Source organism: Gadus chalcogrammus, chromosome 17, assembly GCF_026213295.1.
Source record: "Gadus chalcogrammus isolate NIFS_2021 chromosome 17, NIFS_Gcha_1.0, whole genome shotgun sequence".
NCBI classification, from domain to species: Eukaryota; Metazoa; Chordata; class Actinopteri; order Gadiformes; family Gadidae; genus Gadus; species Gadus chalcogrammus.
The window spans coordinates 12557486-12584815 of NC_079428.1; the positions used below are offsets into that span (position 1 = coordinate 12557486).

Genomic DNA, 27330 nt, shown 5'->3' on the forward strand with positions numbered 1-27330 from the left:
TTAATTTTACACTATCTTGATATATCAATTTCTGCCCAATTTAGAGATATGAATGAAGTTCCGACTCGGCAATGTTCTCCGAGGTTGACATGAATGCCTCTTCCCACATGGAATGTAAAAACGGTTTCTCCGACAGGACGTGAACGGCCCATAAAGTTCACGCTACTTTCATTTAGCTTATAGGCGGCTAATAGCTTGGAAACCGAAAGTTAAGCAGAGACACCCGTCAAGATGCAACTATGACAAGCGGCCATTTCACCTAGTCACCTTTAACGACGACTTGTCAACATAACCCTGCTATCGTCGGTATCGTTGTGCTTCACAGTACTCCACCTTGGTGTGGTCTAGGTGTTTAGTAGTAAGCAATGGAGGAGGGCGGACATCCCTCTGAGAAACACATGGATGATTACTTCAAGTCAATCGGACTAGTGAGGAAGAAGATCGCTAAGGATGGGTCGTGTTTGTTCCGGGCCGTGGCCGAACAGGTGGGAGATCGTACTGGACGGACTGTATTCTGTCAATGCCAACATATAAACAACAACAACAACAACAACAACAATAATATCAATTATTGAAATTCATTCTACTACTCGAGCCAGCGATAAAATCTGAACAAGCTACCACTAGTTAATGTAAAGTTGATATAGAAGAGACTGAAGGACACTCAAAGAGCTGAACTGGAATGGACAATACGTTTCCATTGGTGAAGCCAAACAAGTATCACTACTTATCTGTACGGAAGTCGCCGTAAGCAACTCTGACTCATCATGTTTATGACAGTATGTCGTCTGCCTAGTTATATGAACTGTCAAGTTATGTAAATCTTTGCCAATTGTGTGACGCTCCGTCGGCCTCTTTCAGGTGCTGCTGTGTCAAAGTCGTCACACACAAGTCCGCGCGAGGTGTGTGGAGTTCTTGAAAGAGAACAGAGAGCGCTATGAGGCGGTGAGTGTGTGTGTGTGTGTTTGTTTGTAGTAATAATTGTATGTGTGCGTGTAGTACTAATTGTGTGTGTGTGTGTGTGTGTGTGTGTGTGTGTGTGTGTGTGTGTGTGTGTGTGTGTGTGTGTGTGTGTGTGTGTGTGTGTGTGTGTGTGTGTGTTTTAACTTCGATCCTGTTTATCTTTCAGTTCATTGAAGGAGACTTTGATGAATACCTCTGCAAGATCCAAGACCCCCAGGTAAGACCTCAGAGATGAGTAAGAATTATTTTAAGGGTTGGGGGTTAGGCACTGACTCTGCATGGTTAGGGGTTGTATTCTCCTTCTAGCTCAGTAGGTAGAGCAAGATAATAGCACTGCAGGCTAAGGCTACATTCAGATCAAGTGTAGTGTGGTTAAGCTGTAGTGGTGGAGGCACAGAGGGGGGGGGAGTTGAACCTAAATTAACTTTTGGAGAAACCGATCAGAAGACGTTTAGCATGTTACATTAATATTGTAGCATTACGCTGTTTAACAAGCAACTGTGAATATGGGAGATGCATCCTGCCATGAGGCAGTGGTTAAAGATCACAACCTGACGTCACACTAATGGGGCCATAAGGTGAACTCCAACATCTCCTCAGCAGTCCGCGCTTATCGCTGCATAGCTGGATTTTGTCTGAATCCGGCCTTAGGGACAATATTCTTGTGTTGTTGTTGCTAACTGTGTGTGTGTGTGTGTGTGTGTGTGTGTGTGTGTGTGTGTGTGTGTGTGTGTGTGTGTGTGTGTGTGTGTGTGTGTGTGTGTGTGTGCAGCACTGGGTCGGGCAGGTGGAGATGCACGCTCTGGCTGTACTTTATGAGTAAGTCTCCTGTTAGCATCACAAAAACAAACAACGACAAGGTTATTTAGTTTAAAAGCGTATTTTAATTCCTTGCATCATGTTGATGGCGGTCTCTCTGTCTCCAGGAGAGATTTCTGGATTTTCCAGGAACCAGGGAAACCTGCTTTCAAGGTCACAGATCACGGTTTTAAAGATCAGGTAAGGCTCAAAAAAAATATGAGTTCATTGTTGTTACATTTAAGCTTAACCAAGCTAGCGAGTATCACTGATCACACAAGGGGTGTGTTCAGGAGCTTGTCCCTCCGTCCTTCGCCCTTTGACTCCTTCCCTCCACCCTCAAGGCAGACCAGCTGTGTCAGATAGCTTTAAGGTTTAAAAAACAAGGCAATATGATCGTCAACATTGTAATCTATGCCATTTCACCTCAGCTACTTGAATAAGATTGTATTCTGGAGAAAGCTGCTGTAAAATTCCATGTTTTTGCCAGACTCCTCAAAACAATATGTGAATGTTCCAGCCGGCTTCAAAAAAGCAGGTACTGATTTTTTCCTGGATGTGTCGAGCTCCGCCTGAAGAGCAGTTTATTTTTTATGTCTGCGTCCTGAGTGAGGGTTAATCCTCTCAGACATCTAATAGTATAACACTTGTTCTATGTGTTATTATCCAGTATATTATAGTGTTGTGGTGGATTTGATATACCACGTTGCTCGAATAACTCATACACAATGACTGTGCTGAAATAAGTATCACAAAGTGGCCATGGGTCGTAACACACCCCACTCCTTCCGAGAAAACTCAACAAACCAAACATAAATATGTTTTTAATCTCATAGTGTTTGAATTCCAGCTAAAACAGTGGGTTTACTGAAACTTTGAGGGAATGTTGACTAGGGCTGGGTATCGTGGCCAATTTCCTAAATTCATTCGATTTCGATTCATAAGGTTCTGAATCGATTAATCACGATTCGATTCAATCGGCTCTTAAATAATGAAAATGGCTTAACTGTGTTACAAAATACAAATATACTTTTTTTTTCTCTTCATCTTAAACAACAGGTTTTAAGTGCAAACCTGTGAATTGGAAAGTTAAACTTGAGCTGTAAACAAAACTGTTTCATGTCTCAAAAGTGCAATTTTGAAATTAGAAAGGAATTGCAAGTGAAGGTGTATTTGAACTACAATATTCCATCACTGCAAATTGCATTAAGGCATTGTTAACTTAAGTTTAATAATAATAATAATTGTAAAAATAATAATTAAAAAAAATCGATCTCATGCCCTATGATTTGATTATGCAAAAATTAAATGAAATCGATCCAAAATCGATTCAACCCTTTTTTTTTACCCAGCCCTAATGTTGTCATTTGATGATGTGGGCCAATCACAACCCTCAGACTGGCTTTATTGGCGTATACCTCCTAAGCGATGATGCCCTGGTTCTGCTTCTCTAGCTGACTAGGTATTGGGACAGGTGGGTACAATACAGAACCTGTGGAGATTTAGGAAGTGAAGATGAGTGGACTGGCTATTGAAGGACCGCAGTAAAGGCAACGTAGTGAATCATGTTCAAATTTATAATGGCTATTATAGTCTCTGTCTCTCTCTGTCTCTCCACCAGGTCCAGTTGTGCTTCCTGAACGGGAACCATTATGACAGTGTGTATCCTGTCAGCCACATCCAGAATACTGCTTTCTGCCAGTGTAAGACACACACACACACACACACACACACACACACACACACACACACACACACACACACACACACACACACACACACACACACACACACACACACACACACATACACACACACACACACACACACACACACATACATACATACATACATACATACATACATACATACATACATACATACATACATAGTACTACTAATATAATACTACAGTACTAGCGTAATACTACATTAGCATATACTGCATAGGAAGACACGCAGATCTCTGTGCTGAAACGTAAGGAGGATAATGTGTATGTATATTACCGATTTGTGTATCTATTATAAAATTGTGTGTGTGTGCACAGCCCTCCTGTACGAGTTGCTGTATGAGCGTGTGTTTGGTGAGCGCTGGGCGGTGGGTGCGTCCCAGCGATGCGGGAGGAGCTCTGAGCTGACAGACGATCACATGGCCGCCTGCCCTAGCAGCGACGAATCAGAGACTGAAGACCCTATATGGTGGGAACCTGCCTGTCTGTCGGTCTGTGCCTCTGTCTTTCTCCATTGTGGGAATCTGCCTGCCTTGTCAGCCTTCATGGTGTCTGTCTGTCTCTATAGTGGGAACCTACCTGTCCGTCTTTCTGTCTCTATCGTGTATTTTACGCGCAAATGTGTGTGTGTGTTTGTGTTTGACATTCAGGATCGAAGAAGGACCCCCCAAGCAAGGTGGCCAGCCGAACAGGGTAAGTAAGGCCCAATCCCATTTCTACCCCTTACCCCTTCCCCTTACCCCTCCCCCTTGTTTTGAAGGGGGAAGGGGAAGGGGTAAGGGGTAGAAATGGGATTTGGCCTTAGGCCCAATCCCATTTCTACCCCCTTCCCCCTTCCCCCTTCCCCCTTCCCCTTTCCCCTTCCCCCTTCCCCCTTCCCCCTTCCCCTTTCCCCCTTCCCCCTTCCCCCTTTCCCCTTTCCCCCTTCCCCTTTCCCCTTTCCCCTTTCCCCTTACCCCTTCCCCTTTCCCCTTCCCCTTCCCCTTCCCCTTCCCCTTCCCCTTCCCCTTCCCCTTCCCCTTTCCCTTTCCCCTTCAAAACAAGGGGGAGGGGGAAGGGGTAGAAATGGGATTGGGCCTAACACTCACTGATTATGAGCAGAATAACCAGGGATCTCACACGGCAATCTATATATGGTCTTTGATGAATCAATTACACAAAGACATTCATTAATGTGGGAACTGTGTTATCAGGGGCGTGGTCGGGGGCGTGGCCGAGGGCGGGGCCTTTCAGAGAGAGTGAGGCGCTCCTTGAACCCCAATCTGATGAGGAATGTGCATTATGACGGCTGGCTCGCCTCCAAGAGAGGTAACAGACACACAAACACACACACATGCACACAAATATGTTTACACATGTGTATTTGGTAGTTTGCTGTAACGTTTAATGTGTATTTCAGCCCAGCAGAAGATGGACTTCTGTATGGCAGCAGGAATGCAGTACTCTGAAGGAGACCGATGCCAGGTAGTGTGTGTGCGTGTGTGTGTGTGTGTGTGTGTGTGTGTGTGTGCGTCACGTGCGTGTGTGTGACTGGTGTATTTCTCACTTCAGGTGTGTCTGGAGGGAGGTGGGCGGAGCTACAGTGGGGCAATCAGGAAGGTGTCTCCTAGCAACGGCCCTCTCACAGTGTATATTGAAGAGCTGGGCAAGACGTGAGTAGCTGTCTGTCTGTCTGTGTCTCTCTCTCGTCTGTCTGTGTCCCTCTCTTTCTCTGTCTCTCTCTCTCTCTCTCTCTCTCTCTCTCTCTCTCTCTTTCTCTCTTTCTCTCTCTCTTTCTCTCTCTCTCTCTTTCTCTCTTTCTCTCTCATTCGCTCTCTCTCTCACTCTTTCTCTCTGTGTCTCTGACTCTGTGTCTGTCTGCTTTCCGTTTGTCGCTCACATTGACTTGCAGAGTTACAGTAACCTAGCTTCTGTTCATGTGAGTAGAATATGCTTTCAATTACTTTCCAAAGATTTCCAATGGGTTCAGAGTAGTACACGATTCAAAATGATTGCCAGTCAGGACACCACAAGATTGGTGTCTTGACTGGCAATCTGTTGTATGGTTTTGGGAGCTAGGCTACTGTACCTGTACAAGTCAATGGAAACGGCTAACATAAATCACATGCTAACCCAGTGTGCCCCCCCTTCTGGACGTACAATAGTGAATTTAGAATTAAACAACTTTGTTGAATTTGGGTCCGACAGATATCTCGGCATACCCCTTTAAGTGTGTGTGTGTGTGTGTGTGTGTGTGTGTGTGTGTGTGTGTGTGTGTGTGTGCGCGCAGAGTGTCCGTTCCTCTGGTGAATCTGCGTCCTATGAGTGAGACCTGCTGGAAGACAGTGGCCAGCGGAGAGAAGAGGACCAATGGACACACACCAGGTACACACACACACACACACCGTGGCGTCTCACTCCGAGTGGCCACGCCTTGCTGTATGCGATCGCTTCCGCTCTGGGGGGGCGATCAGCTCTAGTCTGAACTCTCTAGACAAGCGTTGACGAGTCCCTGTCACCAAATCCCCGATCATGACAACTGTCAATCAAACATTTATTTCAGGAAAAAGAGTAGGCTGTTACAAACAAATGACAGCCCCTACCGCCGGTCACTTTACGGAAAGATATTGTCTCCCTCTCTCAGAATGGGTGGAGGCTAAAGGCAGGGGAAGAGGCAGGCTTCTCCCGTCTGCAGCGCCCCCCCCCCTCCTCCCCCTCCACCAAGGCGACGCTGCGAGGCCATCCTGGCCACATGCAGAAGCAGACCTCCTGGCCCCCCAATCCAAAGGGGGACCCGCAGGCACACAGAGCCAGCAGGTGTGTGTGTGTGTGTGTGTGTGTGTGTGTGTGTGTGTGTGTGTGTGTGTGTGTGTGTGTGTGTGTGTGTGTGTGTGTGTGTGTGTGTGTGTGTGTGTGTGTGTGTGTGTGTCAGTCAGGTGAGGAAACCCCCTCCCATTTGCCCCCAAGAAATCTTGGCTTCGAACCCATAATGTTCCTCATATTGCACGTTTCAATCCATTTGCTTTTTAAACTTTATTTTAACTATACCGTTCTGTTTTGCCTGACCTTTGAACTATTCAGAATTATTTTGCACGATTTAGAATTAATTTATTGTAAATATTAGTTATTTAATTTAATTGGACCTAATTGTATCCTGCTCTCCTGATTGCACCGTGCATCAGACTAATTAGATTCCTTTATTTGTCTGCCACATATTTTGGGATTGACCATAAAGCTCAGCTGACTTTGACTTTTTGACTTTGGAGGAGGTGTATCCATGCGTGCGGGACTGAGAACAAGGCAAACTGTTTGTGAGTAGTGAGTACCTGCCTGACTGTGTGTGTGTGTGTGTGTGTGTGTGTGTCCAGGGGGAGGTCGGCCACCTGTGGGGACCTGCAGGTGACTGGGGAGGACTCCCGGGAGGACGAGGACGAGGAGGAGGAGCTGAAGGCAGCTCTGCTGGAGATCCAGCTCAGAGACGAGGACAACTTCCCAGCGCTGGCGGTCAGCCCCCACCACACTCTTGTTGTTGTCCATTTGTTTCTGTTATGTTTGATTTCTTATATATATTATATATAGTACGTCCGACAACGGAAAGATGGTGTTTGTGTGTGTGGGATTGAACTGAAAGGATGTCTTTTTTTCTTTTATGTTTTTACAGGCAGTTGCCCGTGGGAATGGTGGGAAGAGGAGGGGAGGAGAGGGGATGAGTCAACTGAAGAGCGGAGTCACTGTACGTAACCCAGGGCAACGCAAAAGCCATCATCATGATGCTGTGACACTGTATTCGTCTGCTAGTGGTGGTTCGCTACCAATCTGTAAAGAACTCAACTTGATAAGCTATGGGTTCCACTACACTTCCTTGCATGTTTGTTGGTTCTAGGTTCAGCTATGGTTCACTTCCTAGCTTCCTGCTCAGTTCTGGTTTCCGTTCTGGGTTCGATTTACAGTACTGCAGTCAGCACTGACTGGCTGTTCTTTGTTCTGATTGGGTACTGCAGTCAGTACTGACTGGCTGTTCTTTGTTCTGTTTGGGTACTGCAGTCAGCACTGACTGGCTGTTCTTTGTTCTAATTGGGTATTGCAGTCAGCACTGACTGGCTGTTCTTTGTTCTGATTGGGTACTGCAGTCAGCACTGACTGGCTGTTCTTTGTTCTGATTGGGTACTGCAGTCAGCACTGACTGGCTGTTCTTTGTTCTGATTGGGTACTGCAGTCAGCACTGACTGGCTGTTCTTTGTTCTGATTGGGTACTGCAGTCAGCACTGACTGGCTGTTCTTTGTTCTGATTGGGTACTGCAGTCAGCACTGACTGGCTGTTCTTTGTTCTGATTGGGTACTGCAGTCAGCACTGACTGGCTGTTCTTTGTTCTGATTGGGTACTGCAGTCAGCACTGACTGGCTGTTCTTTGTTCTGATTGGGTACTGCAGTCAGCACTGACTGGCTGTTCTTTGTTCTGATTGGCTACTGCAGTCAGCACTGACTGGCTGTTCTTTGTTCTGATTGGCTACTGCAGTCAGCACTGACTGGCTGTTCTTTGTTCTGATTGGCTACTGCAGTCAGCACTGACTGGCTGTTCTTTGTTCTGATTGGCTACTGCAGTGCTTTCATCGGACCGCAGTCGGTAACATTCCTCCTTCTTTGATCCTACAGACCGGTCAGAAGGATGCACCCCCCCCGGTTGAGGTCCCCAGTTCAAGCCCTTCCTCCAGCCCTCCCACCCTACCGGAACACCCGGGCCCCGCCCCTACCACCTGGTTGGCCACTGTCAAGGCCCCGCTGCTCACTCAGAACACCACCTTCACCTCCACCTCCCGCCCCCTCGGGGCTGCTGCTGCTGCTATTGCTCCGCCCGCTGCCACGGCCCCCACTGCTGAACGCAGCGTCCCCTCCCCCCTCCCCACCACCCCCACCACCCCCAGCTCCTCCTCCTCTCCACCCGTCTTCATCACTCCTGTAGCCCCGCCTCCGGGTGGCCTCTCCCACGCCTCCACCCCTTCCTCGCCCTCCTCTACCCCTCCCCAGTCTTCCTCCTCGAGCTCCCCCCACCCCTCCTCCCGTCCCGATCGCCCCGCCGCAGGTGAGATGTTCATCAGTCCGCCCGAAGGGCTAATGTCCGCTAACCCGCCGTCAACAGATCCCTGTGATGAACGTGTTATTTTGTCGTAAGCGTATCGTAACCGTGTAGACGTCCATGAAAGGGTGTGAACCATTAGTCATTTCTTTTGATTGGTAAAGACAAATCCGAGGTGTCTCAGGGATTGGCAATCTGACGCTTGTTCTCTCAATCCTTGTCTTCTCTGCAGATGTGATGAACACGGCTCGACACATGCAGCTCCCCGCAGCATACGTGTCCAATCCCCCATCACCCCAAAATGTAGTACCCAGCAACCCTCCACCCCAAACCTCCTCACCTCAAGACCCTACAGCTCCCACCGCTGCGCCCCAAACCCCTCTGCCACAGCCCTCTGTACCCCGTCTAGTACACGTCATCCCTATACCCCAACACCCGGTGCCTGAGCCTTCCGTACCCCAACATTCTGTACCTGAGCCCTGTGTCCCCCACCAGCCTGTAGCCCAGCCCTGTGTACCCCAACACCCTGGACCCCAGCCTTGTGAACCCCAAAATCCTGTACCTGAGCCCTGTGTCCCCCAACACCCTGTACCCCAACACCCTGTACCTGAGCCCTGTGTCCCCCAACACCCTGTACCCCAACACCCTGTGCCTGAGCCCTATGTCCCCCAACACCCTGTACCCCAACACCCTGTACCCCAACATCCTGTACCTGAGCCCTGTGTCCCCCAACACCCTGTACCCCAACACCCTGTACCTGCGCCCTGTGTCCCCCAACACCCTGTCCCCCAACATCCTGGAGCCCAACACCCTGTACCCCAACACCCTTTACCTGAGCCCTTCGTCCCCCAACACCCTCAGCTGCAGGCGTCCAATCCCGTACCAGGTCAGACGCCTCCGGCTTCCCAAGCCTCGGCAGACTCCCCGCCCCGCCCCTCCCACCTCCCGGTCCAGCCTCCTTACCCTCCCCCCCCCCAGCATACCCTCAGCGCCTCCTCCTCCTCCTGGCCCGAGCCGAGCCAAGGAGGCGTCCCCCTGCAGCAGCTCTCCCAGCTCTACCAGGACCCCCTCTACCCTGGCTTCCCTGTGGGGGCCGCAGGCGAAATGGTGCCCAACCCGGCCTACTCCTCCAGCAAGTCCGGAGATGACCTGCCACGCGGTGAGAACATGACAGGGGAGGTGGTGGAGGTGATCGAGGCGATGGTAAAGGGTGGTGGGTGGTGGGTGGTGGTGGTGGTGAACGTGAAGGAGATGGGGGAGAGAGTGGCGGGGCTTGGGCGGGAGGAGACGGCGGTACGACAAAGCAACTAGCGGCAGTTAGCTGCCTGCTTCGCCTCCTACGCTGTCCGCCGTTGGTCATGTTGTCCTCCTCCGATCTCTCCGCAGATGTCAACGTCCTCCGGTGGTTCTTCAACCTGGGAGTCAAGGTAGGCCCGGTCCCAATGCTCAGCCCACCCGTCAGATGTAGAGCCGTAATAACGACATCTCAGACATAGAGCTTCAATCTCAATGTTCAGTCAATAAGTGCGGCTGCTGCACAGTGTGATAACGGCTGCGTGTCCCCCCCCCCCCCCCCCCCCCAGGCCTACTCCAACCCCATGTTCCAGCCCTACATGTACCTGCTGCCCCTTCAGCAGTCCCACGCCATGCACCCCCCTCCCCGGGGCCCCTCCCCACAGGGCGCACACCCCTCCCCCCCGCCGCCCTGGCAACAAGCGACTCCGCCGGGCCACCCGTCGGGGTACCCCTCCCCGGGCCCCGGGCCCCGGTACCCTGGCCCTCAGTCTCCAGGGCTCCAGCTCTACCCCTCAGACCGGCAGCAGTCTCCCCAAGGCAGGTCTCCCGGCCCTGGCCCCCGACACCCAGAGGGCTACGGCGCTACCGGAGGGAGCAGAGCCAACGCACCCTCTGAAACCATGTTGGCCGGCGTTGGATCGCCTGCAGGTAGGAGCTCCACTGGGGGTTGCTATATATTCTACGGGACTGGTTGCTATAGTGACAGTAGCGGTGTGTTCTACGGGGATGGTTGCTATATATTCTACGGGGCTGGTTGCTATAGTTACAGTAGCGGTGTGTTCTAGGGGGCTGGTTGCTATAGTTACAGTAGCGGTGTGTTCTACGGGGATGGTTGCTATAGTTACAGAAGGTGTTTTCTACGGGGATGGTTGCTATAGTGACAGTAGTGGTGTGATATCCAGGGCTGGTTGCTATAGTTACAGTAGTGGTGTGTTCTACAGGGCTGGTTGCTATAGCTACAGTAGTGGTGTATTCTGCGGGGTGGTTGCTATAGTTACAGTAGTGGTGTGTTCTACAGGGCTGGTTGCTATAGCTACAGTAGTGATGTATTCTGCGGGATGGTTGCTATAGTTACAGTAGTGGTGTGCTCTACAGGGATGGTTGCTATAGTTACAGTAGTGGTATGTTCTACAGGATAATTGCTTAGTTACATTATTGGTGTGTTCTACAGGATGGTCGCCATAGTTACAGTAGTGGTGTGTTATATGGGGCTGGTTGCTATAGTTTCAGTAGTGGTTTGTTCTACGGGGCTGGTTGCTATAGTTGCAGTAGCGGTGTGTTCTACGGGGATGGTTGCTATATATTCTACGGGGCTGGTTGCTATAGTTACAGTAGCGGTGTGTTCTAGGGGGCTGGTTGCTATAGTTACAGTAGCGGTGTGTTCTACGGGGATGGTTGCTATAGTTACAGAAGGTGTTTTCTACGGGGATGGTTGCTATAGTGACAGTAGTGGTGTGATATCCAGGGCTGGTTGCTATAGTTACAGTAGTGGTGTGTTCTACAGGGCTGGTTGCTATAGCTACAGTAGTGGTGTATTCTGCGGGGTGGTTGCTATAGTTACAGTAGTGGTGTGTTCTACAGGGCTGGTTGCTATAGCTACAGTAGTGATGTATTCTGCGGGATGGTTGCTATAGTTACAGTAGTGGTGTGCTCTACAGGGATGGTTGCTATAGTTACAGTAGTGGTATGTTCTACAGGATAATTGCTTAGTTACATTATTGGTGTGTTCTACAGGATGGTCGCCATAGTTACAGTAGTGGTGTGTTATATGGGGCTGGTTGCTATAGTTTCAGTAGTGGTTTGTTCTACGGGGCTGGTTGCTATAGTTACAGTAGCGGTGTGTTCTACGGGGATGGTTGCTATATATTCTACGGGGCTGGTTGCTATAGTTACAGTAGCGGTGTGTTCTAGGGGGCTGGTTGCTATAGTTACAGTAGCGGTGTGTTCTACGGGGATGGTTGCTATAGTTACAGAAGGTGTTTTCTACGGGGATGGTTGCTATAGTGACAGTAGTGGTGTGATATCCAGGGCTGGTTGCTATAGTTACAGTAGTGGTGTGTTCTACAGGGCTGGTTGCTATAGCTACAGTAGTGGTGTATTCTGCGGGGTGGTTGCTATAGTTACAGTAGTGGTGTGTTCTACAGGGCTGGTTGCTATAGCTACAGTAGTGGTGTATTCTGCGGGATGGTTGCTATAGTTACAGTAGTGGTGTGCTCTACAGGGATGGTTGCTATAGTTACAGTAGTGGTATGTTCTACAGGATAATTGCTTAGTTACATTATTGGTGTGTTCTACAGGATGGTCGCCATAGTTACAGTAGTGGTGTGTTATATGGGGCTGGTTGCTATAGTTTCAGTAGTGGTTTGTTCTACGGGGCTGGTTGCTATAGTTACAGTAGTGGTGTGTTCTACGGGGCTGGTTGCTATAGTTACAGTAGTGGTGTGTTCTACCGGGCTGGTTGCTATAGCTCCACTAATGGTTGCTGTTGTTACAGAGGTAGTGTTGGTCGTTAAAGTGTCTGTGTGTTGTCCTCCAGCAGGTGTGCTGGCTGACCAGGGTTACCATGGTCAGAGACAGGTTCTCCTGCTCGACCCTCCAATGAACATGCCCATCGTAAGAACGCACGCACGCACACGCGTAGATATGCATGAATATATTCAATGCATTAAAAAAAAATGTTTGTCCCTTCCTTCAGTGGGTCCCTGAACCCAAGTTCCAGGACTCCATGGTTGCCGGGACGTCAACGCCCCATGGCAACTGCGTCCCCCCACTCCACTACGGCGCGTTCGCCAACACACCCAACAGCAATCAACATGGCAACCAATACCATGGTTTCCATGGCCACTATCACAACAACAACCAGATGACCAATCCCAGCGAGGGGTTCGGTCACATGGCGTCGGGGCCCGGCGTGGGCGTGGAGCCCTGGAAGGGGCCGGAGTTTGGGTCAACCAATCAGAGGGCCAGGAGGGTTTACCATCAGTCGAGGGGTGGGGGAGCGGAGCGGCCGGGGAGGAGCGGCAGGGGGGGCAGGCAGCGCTATGGGCCACACTACGGCCAGTACGGCAGGGGTCAGAGCTACTACCCCCACCACCACCCCCAGCTCCCTGGGCAGTGACTTGCTTCCTGTTGTACCCTGCCCGTCCCATCAGGTGTGGACAGGACGCGGGGGGAAGCTGCTGCGATTGGCCGGACCCTCATGCACTGCGGGCGTCCGACGTCCTCTACAGGGTCTAAATAGAGCTTGGGTTTAATGGGTTTCTTTATGCTGCCTTTTAAAAAAGAAAAGCTAACAAGCTATAGCACTTAGACCTTAGGATACTATGCTGTTCTTTGCTGAAGTACTTTACAGGTCGCAAAGCTAGCCGAAGTGGTGGTAGCTTGCGCCACAGCACTTTCTTAATGTGTTGCTAGCACATGGCTCGTGCCAACACTGGCTCCGATCTAGTCTGGACTCCGCTGTTAAACCAATCTATCATTTATCTGGTGATTCTTCTCTGGTTCAATTATCCTTGGTCTCTTTTAAACTTCAAGGGGGGTTGGTGTGCGCACCCTTTAGAACAACCACACTTTTGTACAAAGCCAAAGCTGTTTACTTTTGTTATGATCCTTTTTTTTGTTATGTTTGAATAAAATTTAGTACAACAATGCTGAGGGTTCTCTTCATGTCCCAAGATCTTACACAGGGTCTGCTAAACCATATCAGCTCACCACTAAAACCTACCAACATGCTATGCTTATGATGCTAGGGTACTTGTCGTACTATGCTAAATGTAGGCCTACTTGGTGTTCAGTCTGCTGCTGCTACAGAGCCTCTTGTACTGGCCTGGTCTTTATAGATCGATTGGTTGTTTGATGTTGATATACATTTATTGACTAGCTCTAGTCTTCGATGGATTCCTTAATAATTTAAGTCAAGTGACGGCGAGAATCAAGATATTTATTGTGAATACAGGATTACGAGGCATCTTTAAAGACGTGTTGCCAGTGAAGGTGGCTCAGTCCGCTGCAGGCCGTGTGTATCGTGACACTACGCAGCATTAGCAATCGGCTCCCGACAGCAGCAGAGGAATGACGACAACCCCAAGCTCCTCATCCCAGCCACACCGACAGAAAGCACTGATGTTACGAGGAGCACTGGGATGTCAGGATGAAGAGCGCTGTGATGTTAGATGAGCTGTGATGCGGGACGTATATCGGGAAGATGGCGCTGGTCCCAAAGGAAGTCGATTAGTCATCGAGGAAGAAGTAGTTCCCACTCTTCTTTTGCTCCGTGTCCTGGGAGAGAGGAAGAGAGCGAGCATTGCGTAGATTATTGTAAATGTATTTTTATAGGGGGACTATCAGCAGAGTATAACGTGTGTGTGTGTGTACCTTGATGGAGTTCAGCTTGTTGATGCGTGGTCTGAAATTGTTGGGGTCACGTCTGAAGGTGATCTCCAACAGGGACAAGAACTTGTTCATCCCAGCAAGTAGACCCTGAGGCCTGCAGCGAGGAAAGGAGAGAGATATCACTTTATTGTCTGATTGGTTCAGAAGGTATATGACGTGGACAGACAAACATCGAATTAATAATTGAAATCAACCAACAATTAAATAGGCCTCCTGTTTAATTGAGAAAAGAAAAACTCAGACAAAGTCTGGAGACAGTGTGTGTGTGTGTGTGTCTTACGTGTTGGCCCTGGTGCAGGTAGAGGGGATCCCATCGAAGACAATGACTCGGTCTGCCAGGTAGGTGGCCATGATGAAGTCATGCTCCACCACAAAGGCCGTCTTCTTAGAATGGAGGATGTACCTGAACACAAACACACACCGTAGTAAGCAATGTATTTAGTGCATGTTTGTGAACACACACACACACACACACACACACACACACACACACACACACACACACACACACACACACACACACACACACACACACACACACACACACACACACACACTATAGTGGTATATGTTGTATAATGTGGCGGTACCTCTTGATGACGCGGGCGGCCATGAGACGCTGCTCTGAGTCCAGGTAGGCCGAGGGCTCGTCGATCAGATACACGTCGGCTGGCTTCCCCAGACACAGCGTCAGAGCCACGCGCTGCAGCTCTCCACCTGATAGGTTCTGGACCTGGGGGGCGGGGGCGGGGGCGGGGTTACAGTGGTGAGTCGGGGGCGGGGCTAGAGGGATATGTTGGGGGCGGGGTTACAGTGGTTCATTGGGGGTGGGGTTAGAGGGATGTGTTGGGGGCGGGGTTACAGTGGTTCATTGGGTGTGGGGTTACAGTGGTTCTTTGGGGGGCGGGGTTAGGGTGGTTCATTGGGGGGCGGGGTTAGAGTGGTTAGTTTGGGACGGGGTTGTAGGGCTACTTTGGTAGTGGGGGTGTCTTACGTCCTGGTCGATGATGGCCTCGATCAGCATGGGCTTCATGACGTCCGTGATGAACTGAGGGTGTGTGTAGGCATCTCGGATCTTGTCGTGGAGGAGAGCCCTCACACTGCCCTGGAAACACAAACACACACACAGTTAGTGGACTGGTCTTCATCAGGGAGCAGTGATCTTGATGATGATGATGATGTTGAAGACAGACCCTGAACTTCGGGCTGATGGTCTGAGGTTTATAGCTGACGTTCAAGATGGGCACGTCGCCTGACACGCAGAGAGAGAGAGAGAGAGAGAGAGAGAGACTATTATCCCTCAATACACACAACCTGGAGAGAGAAACAGAGCTGGACCTCAGTTTGTGTGTTTATTGTCAGGGGGTTGTGTGTCACAGTCTGGCTGGTCGGTCGGTTGGTTGGTTGATATGAACTGGTTCGACCGAATTCTCATTGGTCGGACAAGCGCTGGTGTTACTTTCATAAGGAAAAAATGCATTTCGAGTGATAGGCTATATTTAGTCAGAGATAACATTAGTTATTGATACAAATTCTATTCACAGCTCTGTAGTGTAGTTGTGTGCGTCTCACCTCCACCATCAGGCTTCAGACCTCCAGCAAGCATTTTGATGAATGTCGTCTTGCCGGTTCCTGGAGCACATAGAGATAATCACACACATGCAACCATCTTCCCTGCATCGTCAATGTATGGCACGCACACAAACACAGCTTACCATTTTCTCCCAGCATGACCATGATCTCAGAGTCGGTGAAGTCCCCCTCTTTGATCTCCAGACTAAACTCTCCTAAAGTCTTCTTCATGTTGGGGTACTGCGCAGACACACACACACACACACACACACACACACACACACACACACACACACACACACACACACACACACACACACACACACACACACACACACACACACACACACACACACACACACACACACTTAATTCACATGATATACTGTGCCTGTGTGTATGCTGATTAGTGGTCACAGGGGACACAAGCGTTGCTAGGCGTTGCCGTGATACACGGGCATAAAAGGAAGTGATTGGCGCAGGGAGAGGAAGTGGGCGGGACCTGGTAGTGCCGGAGCTTCTTGACCTCCTCCTCGCTGGCCGTCTCGGCCACCTTGAAGACCAGCGAGGTCTCCCTGAAACGAAGGTTCTCCGTAGGGACATAGCCATCCAGGAAGATGTTGATGCCTGGACACACAGACAGAGAGACAGAGAGAGATGGAGACAGAGAGACAGAGCGAGCGACAGACAGACAGACAGAGAGAGAGACGGACAGAAATATTTATATAATATATATGCATACACACACACTTATCCAACTGTAATGAGAGGAGTCTATGTGTGTATGTGTGTGCGTGTGAGAGGCCCGTTTTGAAAACAGGTCCCGGTTAGGGAATTCAAATCATGCCTGCATGTACATTCGGTCACCATCAGCTTTACAGCCACAATCAATCAAAACAACGGCTGACAGCAGCTTGAGGACATCAGAGCCACAACATGTGGAGTGTGTGTGCGCGTGTGTGTGCCAGCGCTACCCTCGCGGACGCTGAAGGGCATGGTGACCACGCCGTAGGCGCTGGGCACGCCGTACAGACAGCAGATGAAGTCCGACAGGTAGTCCAACACACTGAGGTCATGTTCCACCACGATGATGTACCTGCACACACACACACACACACACACACACACACACACACACACACACACACACACACACACACACACACACACACACACACACACACACACACACACACACACACAGTTAGTTAGCAGTAATATACGTTTTAATTAGGGCCGAACTATTAATCAAATTCAAACCGAGACTGCGATGCAATAGAAAACGATTTTCAAATCGCAATGGCAGCGGTTGTTACTGCTACTGACTGGAGATCAGTAAGATTCATATTTATTTTTCATTTACAATTCAATAGTTAAATAAAGATGTTTAATATCAATGAATGCATCAATTCATCTCAACACATAGGCCTGGCCTAAAGGAAAAAGCGGTTTATACGTTGAGTGCTTCCAATGTTGTGTTGGTCATACTGAAGAATGATCTATGGCTTGTTTACTGAATAATACAGAACATAAAGTCCTTTTAAAAGAAAAATCGCATACTAAATCGCAATATTGATTGAGATAATCGCAATTAGATTATTTCACCAAATCATTCAGCCCTAATTTTAATGCAAGCAATATAATACTATGAGTTTATAGTATGGACATAGTCAGGTGTTACAAGATAGAGTCAGAGGTCAGGGTTCAGGTTTGTGACTATGCTTTTCAGCCCCTCCCCCTTGGCCCTTTGCCAGGCCGCCATTGTAAGCAAGATTGTTATCTCAATGACAAGCATGGTTTAAACGAAGGTTAATCAATCCAATAAATAAGAGCGGGTCTTACCGGTCAGGCCTGATGAGGGAGCGGATGGTGATGGCGGCCTTCAGCCTCTGCTTAACGTCTAGGTAGCTGGACGGCTCGTCAAACATGAAACTGGAGAGAAGGAAAACACTTTGTTAGTCAACACCGACCACCGGGTGAGGGTAGAGGAGGCAGAGGGAGGGATGAACCCCTCAGGGCAAGTCATTGGGTTGATTGGAGCGCGCTCATTGGACGAAGCGCCTGCAGCAGCCACCCGGCATCTTCAGAGAGCCAATGGGTGTGCACGGTTCCTTTGGGGATATGGTCGCATTGTGGGCTGTCCATTTGGATATATTTTTGTGTCCACTCCACTGTGAGCCGAGGTAAGAAGAACCGATACTAAGGCTTTAATTAAATTAATAAAAGGTGACATATTATACCACCAGGTGTGAGTGTGATTAGCCGCTTCAAGCCGTTTTGAAAATCCTCTTCTGACATCACAAGTGGGCGTGTCCACCTAGATGTGTGCTGGATCGATCAGTCTACCAGCCTACCCAGTGGACTGGAGCAAACGTTGCTCATCTATCCGCCATACATCTAGGTGGACACGCCCACTTGTGATGTCAGAAGAGGCCGATTCTCAAAACGGTAATGGCTGATCCCACACGCGAGTTCCTATTAGCACAACACGTCTCCACCACAGAGAGGAGGAGAGGAAGGAGGAGGAGGGCGGAGGACGTACATGTCGGCCTGCTGGATGCACACCACGGCGCAGGCGAACCTCTGCAGCTCTCCTCCAGACAGGGCCTCTACGTTACGCTCCCGCAGGTGGGTCAGGTCTGCCGCCGCCACACAGACACACACACACACACACACACACACACACACACACACACACACACACGCGAACCAATGAGGATAGATGTAGATACGTGACATCTGCATTTAACCCTGAGTTGCAAAGACAATGCTACGATGACGGTGTGTGCGTGTTACCTAGCTGTTCACAGACGAGCGTTTGTGAATCTGTGTCATCCTTCCTGGTGAGGATGGCACCTACTGACCCCTGGTGGAGAAGGTGGGAATAACAATGCAATGTTAACGCCAAGGCTTAAATATTAGCATTTACATTCAGCCATAGAGCAAGCGCTTGGCTGTATTTAAAGAGTAGTTCTACTCCGTATTTAAAGAGTAGCAGACAATATTTAAAGAGTAGTACTAGTAAGTATTTAAAGAGTACTAGACAGTGTTTAAGGAGTAGTAATAGTCTGTATTTAAAGAGTATTAGACAGACTTTAAAGAGTACTAGGCAGTAAAGAGCGAAAGAGTACTAGACAGTATTAAAAGTGTGCTGGTCAGTACTTCAAGAGCAGCAGACGGTATTTCATCAGCAGACCTACACAGTGTTTAAAGAGAAGCACCAGACAGTATGTAGAGAGCCGTACCTTCACAGTCTTGGGGATCTGGTCCACGTACTGGGGCTTGACGATGGCCCGCAGGTCGTCCTCCAGGATCTTGGTGAAGTAGTTCTGGAGCTCCGAGCCCCGGAAGTAGGTCAGGATCTCCTGCCAATCGGGGGGGTTCTGAGAGAGACGAGAGTACCAGTGAGAAAAGGCTTGGTTAACCTGTTTTGGTTCTGCGTCGGGTTTAGGAAGTTTGAGTGGACCAATCACAGCCCTCGACGCAAGGTTCCAATTTTTGGGAGGCGCACGTCAGGCCGTTGCGGTGGACGCACGGAGGGTCCGCAAGGACTTGATGGGTCCGTAAAGCCCCTTGGGTAGCATCGTCGTGGAACCATGACTAAGCCTTAACTCTCTCCCAGTGTGGGGGGGGGGGGAGGGGGGGCACTCACATCGAACTTGCCCAAGTTGGGCTTCTGTTTCCCAGCGAGGATCTTGAGAGCGGTGGACTTTCCTATTCCATTGGTCCCCACAAGTCCTAGGACCTCACCAGGTCTGGGGATAGGCAATCTACACACACACACACACACACACACACACACACACACACACACACACACACACACACACACACACACACACACACACACACACACACACACACACACACACACACACACACACACACACACACACACACACACACCAGTTCAGTCACTTAAAGGATAACCTTCAGGATTCGCCTTCCTGAACCCTATTTTCCACGCCTTTTGGTTTGAATTGACTACTACGACGGAAAATGCTTTTTGAAATTGAAATCAGATTGTTCTTATACGTTTCTGACAAGATAATGGGATGGTTCACAACGGAGAATAAAACACAGTAAAAATGTAAAAAATATATGGTTATTGTGTTTAAGTCTCAATCAAATAATTTCCCTATTGTCCTGATGACGTGCCGGCCATCTCTTGCCGGCGCTCCCCTCTCCTGCCCCCGTTCATGTTTCCACCCCTCTCATCATGCAAAAACTCAACATCTTTGAGCAAAACTTGCTTAGTCACAATGACAAACAGAGCGGATCAAACTAAAAATAACTATTGCACTGTTACATCATAGGGTTTCATTGAGGCCCTTTGTGGATTGAATAATAGGGTCCAGGTTGAAAAATCCCAAGTTCTCTAGTGTGTGTGTGTGTGTGTGTGTATATCTGTGTGTGAGTGCATACCGATGTAGTTTGAAGGAATTGGCACAGTATCTGTGTGTGGTCTCCTTCTCCAGATTGCTGGGCAGATTGACGATGGACAACGCCCCAAACGGACATTTCTAGAACAACAGGCCACAGAGTTGCCCGTGTTAGAAAGAGATAGACAACAATGACCCACAATAAACACAAGCCTCAGACTCCTCATTCTGCTGACCAATGTCATACAAAAGACCTCAGCAGGACAGAAGAGGAAGGAGAGGATAATAATAATAATACATTTTATTTTTTCAAGGTGCCCAAGGGCACTGTACAAATTAGAAACATAAAGTTAACACAAAGTACATATAGTCAAGCAATCAGACACTGACACTATAGACATAATACACTCAGGGACGGTCAGAGAGCAAGCGTGCAGGACGGAGATTGACACAGGATGGACATGGAGGCAAGGTACAAAGGGAAAAAAAAACACATGGAGACACTCAGAGGGGAAACAAACAATACATAGGGCATAACGTTTATACCAGATGTAGGGATGATAGCAAGTAAAAACAGGGGGAAAAAAACATGGCAGCGCAACTAGAAAAGGATAGATAGTATAGGAAGAGGGGAGTGGATGAAAGGAGGAGCTGGAGCAGGGAGTTGGAGAGGATAAGCGGTAGGAGCAGTTACCTTGACACAGATACCACATCCTATACAGAGAGACTCGGAGATCCACACAATCTTACTCTGGGCCGTGACCTCGATGCACAGCTTACCTGGAAATAAAACACACATAATGAGTTACGAAAAACTTTTCATAACTTTGTAAACGCACTTTATATATTAAACGCCTTCCATAACTCAAGACATACACTTTATATTTAACACCTTCCATAACTTTAGACGCACAATTTTTATACCACTTTGTTTGGGCTAGCAGGAGCCCCAGAACTAGCTGCAGCTAACTTTGGCTAACTGTAGCTCCAGACCTAGCCAGTGACTAACTGTAGCTCCAGACCAAGCTCATAGCTAGCGGCCTCACCCATGCGCACCACCGGGCAGCTTTTCTTGCACTCTTGTCTGCATTTCTTGGGTTTGCACTTGTCTCTGTTGACAATGGCTACCCTGGTGTTCTTTTCGGCCATGATGGGATGGGGGTGGGGGGCCCAGGCTGGGGCCACACAAACACACAGTCACACACACACAGACAGACACACACACACACACACACCAGGAGAGCTGTAGGCGAGAGAGAAGACTTCAGTATCTAGTCATTTACGGGAGGCTTTTATACAACGTGAATGCAGACACAGGTCAGGGGTTAGACAGTACAGATACAGGTCATTAGGGAGCAGGTAGGGGTTAGACAGTACAGAGACAGGTCAATAGGGAGCAGGTAGAAGTTAGACAGTACAGAGACAGGTCAATAGGGAGCAGGTAGGGGTTAGACTTTACAGAGACAGATCAATAGGGAGCAGGTAGAACTGTACAAAGACAGGTCATTAGGGAGCAGGTAGAAGATAGACAGTAAAGAGACAGGTCATTAGGCATCAACATCACATCAAGGTTGTGTCCATGCCTTGAATGTGTTATAACACATATTTATCAACAGATTAATACAATCCTGAATAAACGAAGATTGTGTCCATGTCTGGACTGTAATGAAGCCTCAACAACAACAACAGCTTGGTTAAATACTGGAGCTAAGCTGTTCCAAAGATGAATGACTTTTCACTTAAACTCATCATTAGGTTATGTTAATAACAATTAGATTAACATTTTTCTATGAGAAGTTTTGCCAAAAATACAGACAATGTGTGGTTTTCTTCTCACTATACTAGGAGTGTTAGTAATTCGGTGTTAGTACTATGATAGGACTGTGCTAGTACTATGATAGGACTGAATGCACTGTGTTAGGACTGTGTTAGTAGCATAGTGCTAGTACAATGTTAGGACTGTGGTAGTAGTAATACGTTAGGACTGCGATAGTACTATGTTAGTAGTACAGTGTTCATGCCATGACAGTGCCATCACAAATAATAATGGTTTGGTAGTTAAATAAAAAGGAATATAACCGGTATGAATGTTTTTCCTTTTACTGGTGTCTAGGCCTGCCGGGCAATCAAAACTATCAACCATGTACAAACCACCTGTTTACTTTGGGATAACTGGAAGTAGGTCTAACCGATAGTATGGAAGCTGTGTCTTGGGTACATCTTTAGGCTACTGACTTTGGAGGATAAGTGGATCTGAAAGCAACTGATGTCCAAGCAGCAATATTTGTGCTGTGGTAGTTTTGCAGTTTATTTAATTGAGCTCCTTTGAAATTAAAAGAATAAACGTTAATTTGATTTGTGCAGCAGCAGCTGTCTCCTCTGGTTTTGATTTGGGCAGGGAAAGTTACAAACAAACAATGATTCATTGTTTTAACCTGAAACCGCGGGGTTCTCAGAAGAACATCCATCGGTGGGAACATATCCACACCTTGTCAACACTAGTGTAACTAATATGCGAGTGCTGTGTTAGTACTGTGGTAGTAATGTGGAAGTCGGCCAGAGTTCTGTTATCCCTGCATAGTGCGTGTCGGCAATGGTTGTTGAAAGTTGCTGAAAGTTGTTTCAAGTTAAATCCCCTAATACTTCCTTGTGGTTTCATGTTGTTCATGTTGTAACGATGAGCTTTAGTTTAGCGGTGTTTTCAAAACGCTGGATACTGGAGCTGTTTGCTCCTACCTGACATGATGTAACGACCGGTAACACACCAGTAGGTTAACCCTTCTCTGACCGCCACCGTTGAATCCACACCCTCCAATGGCAATATATATATATAGGTCGACTCAAAGTGTGTTAAAATGATCCTGAGGTGAGCTAAGACAGTAGATGCCCACACGGCAAAGTAACAGCTCCATGTCCCTCTATTTGACAGCTGCCATGCTGTGGATGAGCTGTGTCTGCGTTTGAGACATTCTATGCCTTAGATATCCTATAGAAGTAGCTGTTCTATGTAATAGATTGTATCGGAGAAGACAAGCAAGATTTAAAAACTCACTACTACTTGGCTCCTGACAACGCGCTCCTTAACATCGACCGATGAGTGTTGGGTTGAGCTTATTATATTGCTAGGAATCAGTGATCTTCCAGAAGCAACGTGTTCTTTCAGCCGGTCTGGAGAGATGGCGCCGACACGCACTAAGATCTGCAACGTGCCGCGTCACAACCCGGCGACCCGGCGGACGTCACCACCCCGCGACCCGGTGGACGAGGGAGTGGGAGATTCAACTTGCTAAGTATAAACCATATCGTTGTTTCGTTGTGTGTAGAGCCTGTTATATACGTGTCAGATCCTCAGTGTATCGAAACAGAGTCTTCATTCGTCGCGTTGACGTGGACTGAGCCGCGTTAAACGTTGAGGTACGAGTCGTTAGAGACCGTTCGTTGATGTCTATGTTATGAGTCATGGTAATATTAATAGACTAAATACATTGTTACCAGGAGTGCCATAGCCCATAATGTATTTTCTGCAACTACCATACACCATCGATATCATTACCATAACTACCACAGACCATTTACCGTCACCATAACTACCGTATGGCCGCAATAAACTAAGAGGATGTTGGCACTACGCACCATTGGTCGCAATTCTCTCCATGGAGTGCCCTATTCATGAAAACATAATTAGCAGATTATATTTAAATGTAATAAACTCTATTGGATATCTTGGGTCATCCTCCTTGAATCAGTATGCATGTGGTTCCCAAAAAAATGGCCATCTATGAGCAATTTTCTGTCAATAAGTCTGAAGCGTTCAATCACGTCAGAACGCTGATTAAACACAATAATCCCATAAATAGGGTCATAATTGCTACAAAGAGGTTTTAATGTCAACGTCTTCTTGTCGCTTGCGGCTAAATACCGTCAAAATACGACCTATAATCTTTAACATAATCATGGCCCATCGAAAGCGTTACCATAACTACCATATATCATCGATGTTGATACCGTCCAAATACCATTGATATAGTTACCATAGCTAACATGGACCTTATCGTTACCATGAGAGCCATGGCCCGTCGGTATCTTTACTATAACTACCATTGCGCATAGATATTGTAACCATTACTACCATAGACATCGTTACCATAAATACCATGATGTCCCAAATATTTTGTCACCATAAGTATTTTCACCATATCTACCATATACCTTAGATATTGTTACAATAACTACTTTGACTATATCTTTAACATAAATACCATTGACTGTATAATTCGATACCATAACTACTTGAGAAAGTATAGAAAATCTATTTCAGAAGTTATATTCATAACAGCTGGACTCTTGTTTGTGATCCAACGTGCATGGGGGGAATAAAAGACTAGCTCAGACACATGTCTGTGGTAAGCTAAGTGCTAGTGCCAATGTGATTGGCAGGTAGAGCTCTAAGGTGGAGAGTGGTGGTGCTCACCTTGCCGGGTTCTCCTTTCAGGATGGCCACCCCCAGCAAGACCCCGCCCGGGGCTGACCCCAAGCAGCTGGAGCGGACCGGGACGGTCCGGGAGATCGGATCCCAGGCAGTTTGGTCGCTGTCCTCCTGCAAACCTGGTAGCTCACAGTGCAGGGTGGAGGAGAACAGTGATGCTATGCTAGTACTATGTTAGCACTGTGTGGTACTGTGGTAGTTCAATGTTTATACTATTGTAGTACTTCATAAGTACTGGTAGTACTATGTTAGCACTGTGTGGTACTGTGGTAGTTCAATGTTTGTACTATTGTAGTATTTCATAAGTACTGTTAGTACTATGTTAGTACTGTGGTATGGGGTCAAAAACGAGTCCAGAAAGCGTTGTAAACTTGAAGTATTATACCTGTATAATAAGTATGTAATGCACACTTGAAATAGTATTTTTTTAATTTTTGGTGTTCTTTTTGCTTTACGTTTTTTTTTTTTGCGATAATTGTCTGCATTTCTCTGGTGGGCTCATTTTGTCATGAGGGTTGCGTAGAGCCCCTTTAACACATAGTTCCTGGGACCGTCCAGCAGATGGCGGTAATGCTTGCACTTATGGATGCTATGTTGGTACTGTGGTATTATGGTAGGTCGATGTTAGTACTGTGATACTATATGCTGTGGCACTGTGGTAGTTCTAGTTTAGTACTGTGGTGCTATGTTAGTGCTGTTGAACTACAGTGGTACTATGTTAGTAGTGTGGTGCTATGGTAGTACTATGTTATTACTGTGGTGCTCCGGTACTATCATGTTAGCACTGTGTTACTATGTTAGTACAATGTTACTCTACTAGATGTTCTGATGTCCCTCAAGCATGTTTTGTTCGGTAAGTCGTAGCTAAACGACCCTCCAAATTTATCAAGCTTGATTTATGAACACAAGTATTTGAATAGACGAGGAACTGTTGAGCAGGGTTTCTTCTGCAAATGGTTTATTAAAGAAAAATGAACAGTGGACTCCATCACAGTAACCCCTCCCCTGTCCCTGGATCAGGCTTTGGAGTGGACCAGCTGCGGGACGACAACCTGGAGACATACTGGCAGTCTGACGGCTCCCAGCCTCACCTGGTCAACATCCAGTTCAGGTAACTCACCTGGTTCACATCCAGTTCAGGTAACTCACCTGGTCCAGATCTTCAGTTGAGGGCACAACCTCAAATGGACAAGATGTGTCTTTATGTTTATGTTGATGTTTGCAGGAGGAAGACCACCGTGAAGATGTTGTGTATTTACGCCGACTATAAATCTGACGAGAGCTACACGCCCAGTAAGATCTCTGTCCGCGTCGGAAACAACTTTCACAATCTGCAGGAAGTTAGAGTAAGAACCTATACCGGTCCTACCTCCCATATTTACCCACCTGTCTCACCTCCATATAACCTCTACCCATCTGTCTGTCTCTGCAGCAATTAGAGATGGTGGAGCCAAGTGGCTGGATTCACATATCCCTGCTGGATGCGGTAATTGATCATCTCTTTGTGTAGTATACTGTGCAAACTGTTGTGCGCCTCTTCTAGGGGGCGCCAGAGTTCTTTAGGGGAGGGAAGCAATGTAAGCAAAAAATAAACCGGAAAAAAAATATATATTTAGATGCATAATACATGTTTCTAATGTTTAAAGATGTTTAAAATGTGTAAAAGAACAAAAAGTTCTTTAAAAACACACAGAGGTGTTTGAGATGTTTTAAATGTGTAAAAGATCTTTTCAAAACGATTTTGAAAATGTTTGGGGGGGGGGCAGAGCTCACTATTTGTGCTCTAAGGGGGGGCTCACTCCATCACACTTTGAAAACCCCTGCTCTATGTAGTATAAGTAGTATTTATGTGTACAACAGGGAAACCGTCCATCTCGTATTGATAGTATTTCTATGTGACCCCAGAAGAACAGTCCGATCCGGACCTTCATGATACAGGTGGCGGTGCTGGCCAACCACCAGAACGGCCGGGACACCCACATGAGACAGATCAAGATCTACACGCCGGTGGAGGAGAGCTCCATCGGGAAGTTCCCACGATGCACCACGGTGGACTTCATGATGTACAGGACCATCCGCTGACTCCGGAGCCCACCATAATCCTTATCAATATGGACATCAATTCAAATGTCAACAGCGTTAGGACCCGGGGTCGGTCGGTCGGTCTCTCTCTCTCTCTCTCTCACTCTCACTCTCACTCTCACTCTCATGGTGGAGAATCAAACACACCAGGTTACCTCTGGATGTCCTTACAGAGGAACAAGATGAGGTTCTCCTCCCACACCCTGCTGCGTGCCATTGGGCCGCGTCCCAGACGCTCGCCAGGAACCACGTGCTTCTGTCTGCGTTTGCAGGGTAGGACGCGTGTATAGATGATGCTGAAGAACCTTTCTGTGCATCAAATGACCCTGTGTGTCCTCGTCTCTGCTGTGTTTCTATTAAAAACGTCTTTCACATGTATGTCAGTCTCTTGAGGTTTATACACACAGAACATACATCTTCATGTTTCCCTTCTACCATCACAGTCTTATGTATTGATACACATCTCGCTTTTACGATTACCATCTCGCTGTATATCGGGTGACAAAGTGTGTGTCAAAAGTATAGATACTTGTACAAAGCGTGAGATGGTAAATTGTCTACCATCCTCACTTCCT

General features: G+C 47.8%; 3 protein-coding genes across 3 annotated transcripts; 2 read left to right on the forward strand and 1 right to left on the reverse strand.

The window, feature by feature from the left end:
* Positions 1-111: 111 nt before the first annotated feature.
* On the forward strand, positions 112-14493 carry otud4 (OTU deubiquitinase 4). The gene is made up of 23 exons (XM_056576241.1): positions 112-485; positions 862-945; positions 1130-1180; positions 1736-1782; positions 1890-1962; positions 3383-3464; positions 3810-3960; positions 4142-4184; positions 4685-4799; positions 4891-4955; positions 5043-5143; positions 5761-5855; positions 6115-6287; positions 6870-6974; positions 8125-8228; positions 8394-8551; positions 8778-8941; positions 9048-9424; positions 9535-9704; positions 9932-9972; positions 10129-10489; positions 12378-12454; positions 12537-14493. Exons 1-23 carry the CDS (start codon positions 366-368, stop codon positions 12957-12959), a joined length of 3180 nt encoding a protein of 1059 aa, XP_056432216.1. The 5' UTR covers positions 112-365; the 3' UTR covers positions 12960-14493.
* On the reverse strand, positions 13281-23442 carry abce1 (ATP-binding cassette, sub-family E (OABP), member 1). Its single transcript, XM_056575196.1, has 19 exons — positions 23240-23442; positions 21234-21430; positions 20882-20967; positions 20231-20328; positions 19458-19575; positions 19051-19188; positions 18602-18671; positions 18348-18444; positions 17648-17737; positions 16780-16901; positions 16308-16432; positions 15949-16045; positions 15806-15865; positions 15427-15485; positions 15228-15338; positions 14824-14966; positions 14514-14636; positions 14216-14327; positions 13281-14119 (listed from the first exon to the last, which is right to left on the reverse strand). Exons 2-19 carry the CDS (start codon positions 21334-21336, stop codon positions 14072-14074), a joined length of 1800 nt encoding a protein of 599 aa, XP_056431171.1. The 5' UTR covers positions 21337-21430; positions 23240-23442; the 3' UTR covers positions 13281-14071.
* Positions 23332-27154, forward strand: anapc10 (anaphase promoting complex subunit 10). The gene is made up of 6 exons (XM_056575199.1): positions 23332-23477; positions 24680-24795; positions 25694-25784; positions 25899-26019; positions 26106-26159; positions 26579-27154. Exons 2-6 carry the CDS (start codon positions 24681-24683, stop codon positions 26753-26755), a joined length of 558 nt encoding a protein of 185 aa, XP_056431174.1. The 5' UTR covers positions 23332-23477; position 24680; the 3' UTR covers positions 26756-27154.
* Positions 27155-27330: the final 176 nt, after the last annotated feature.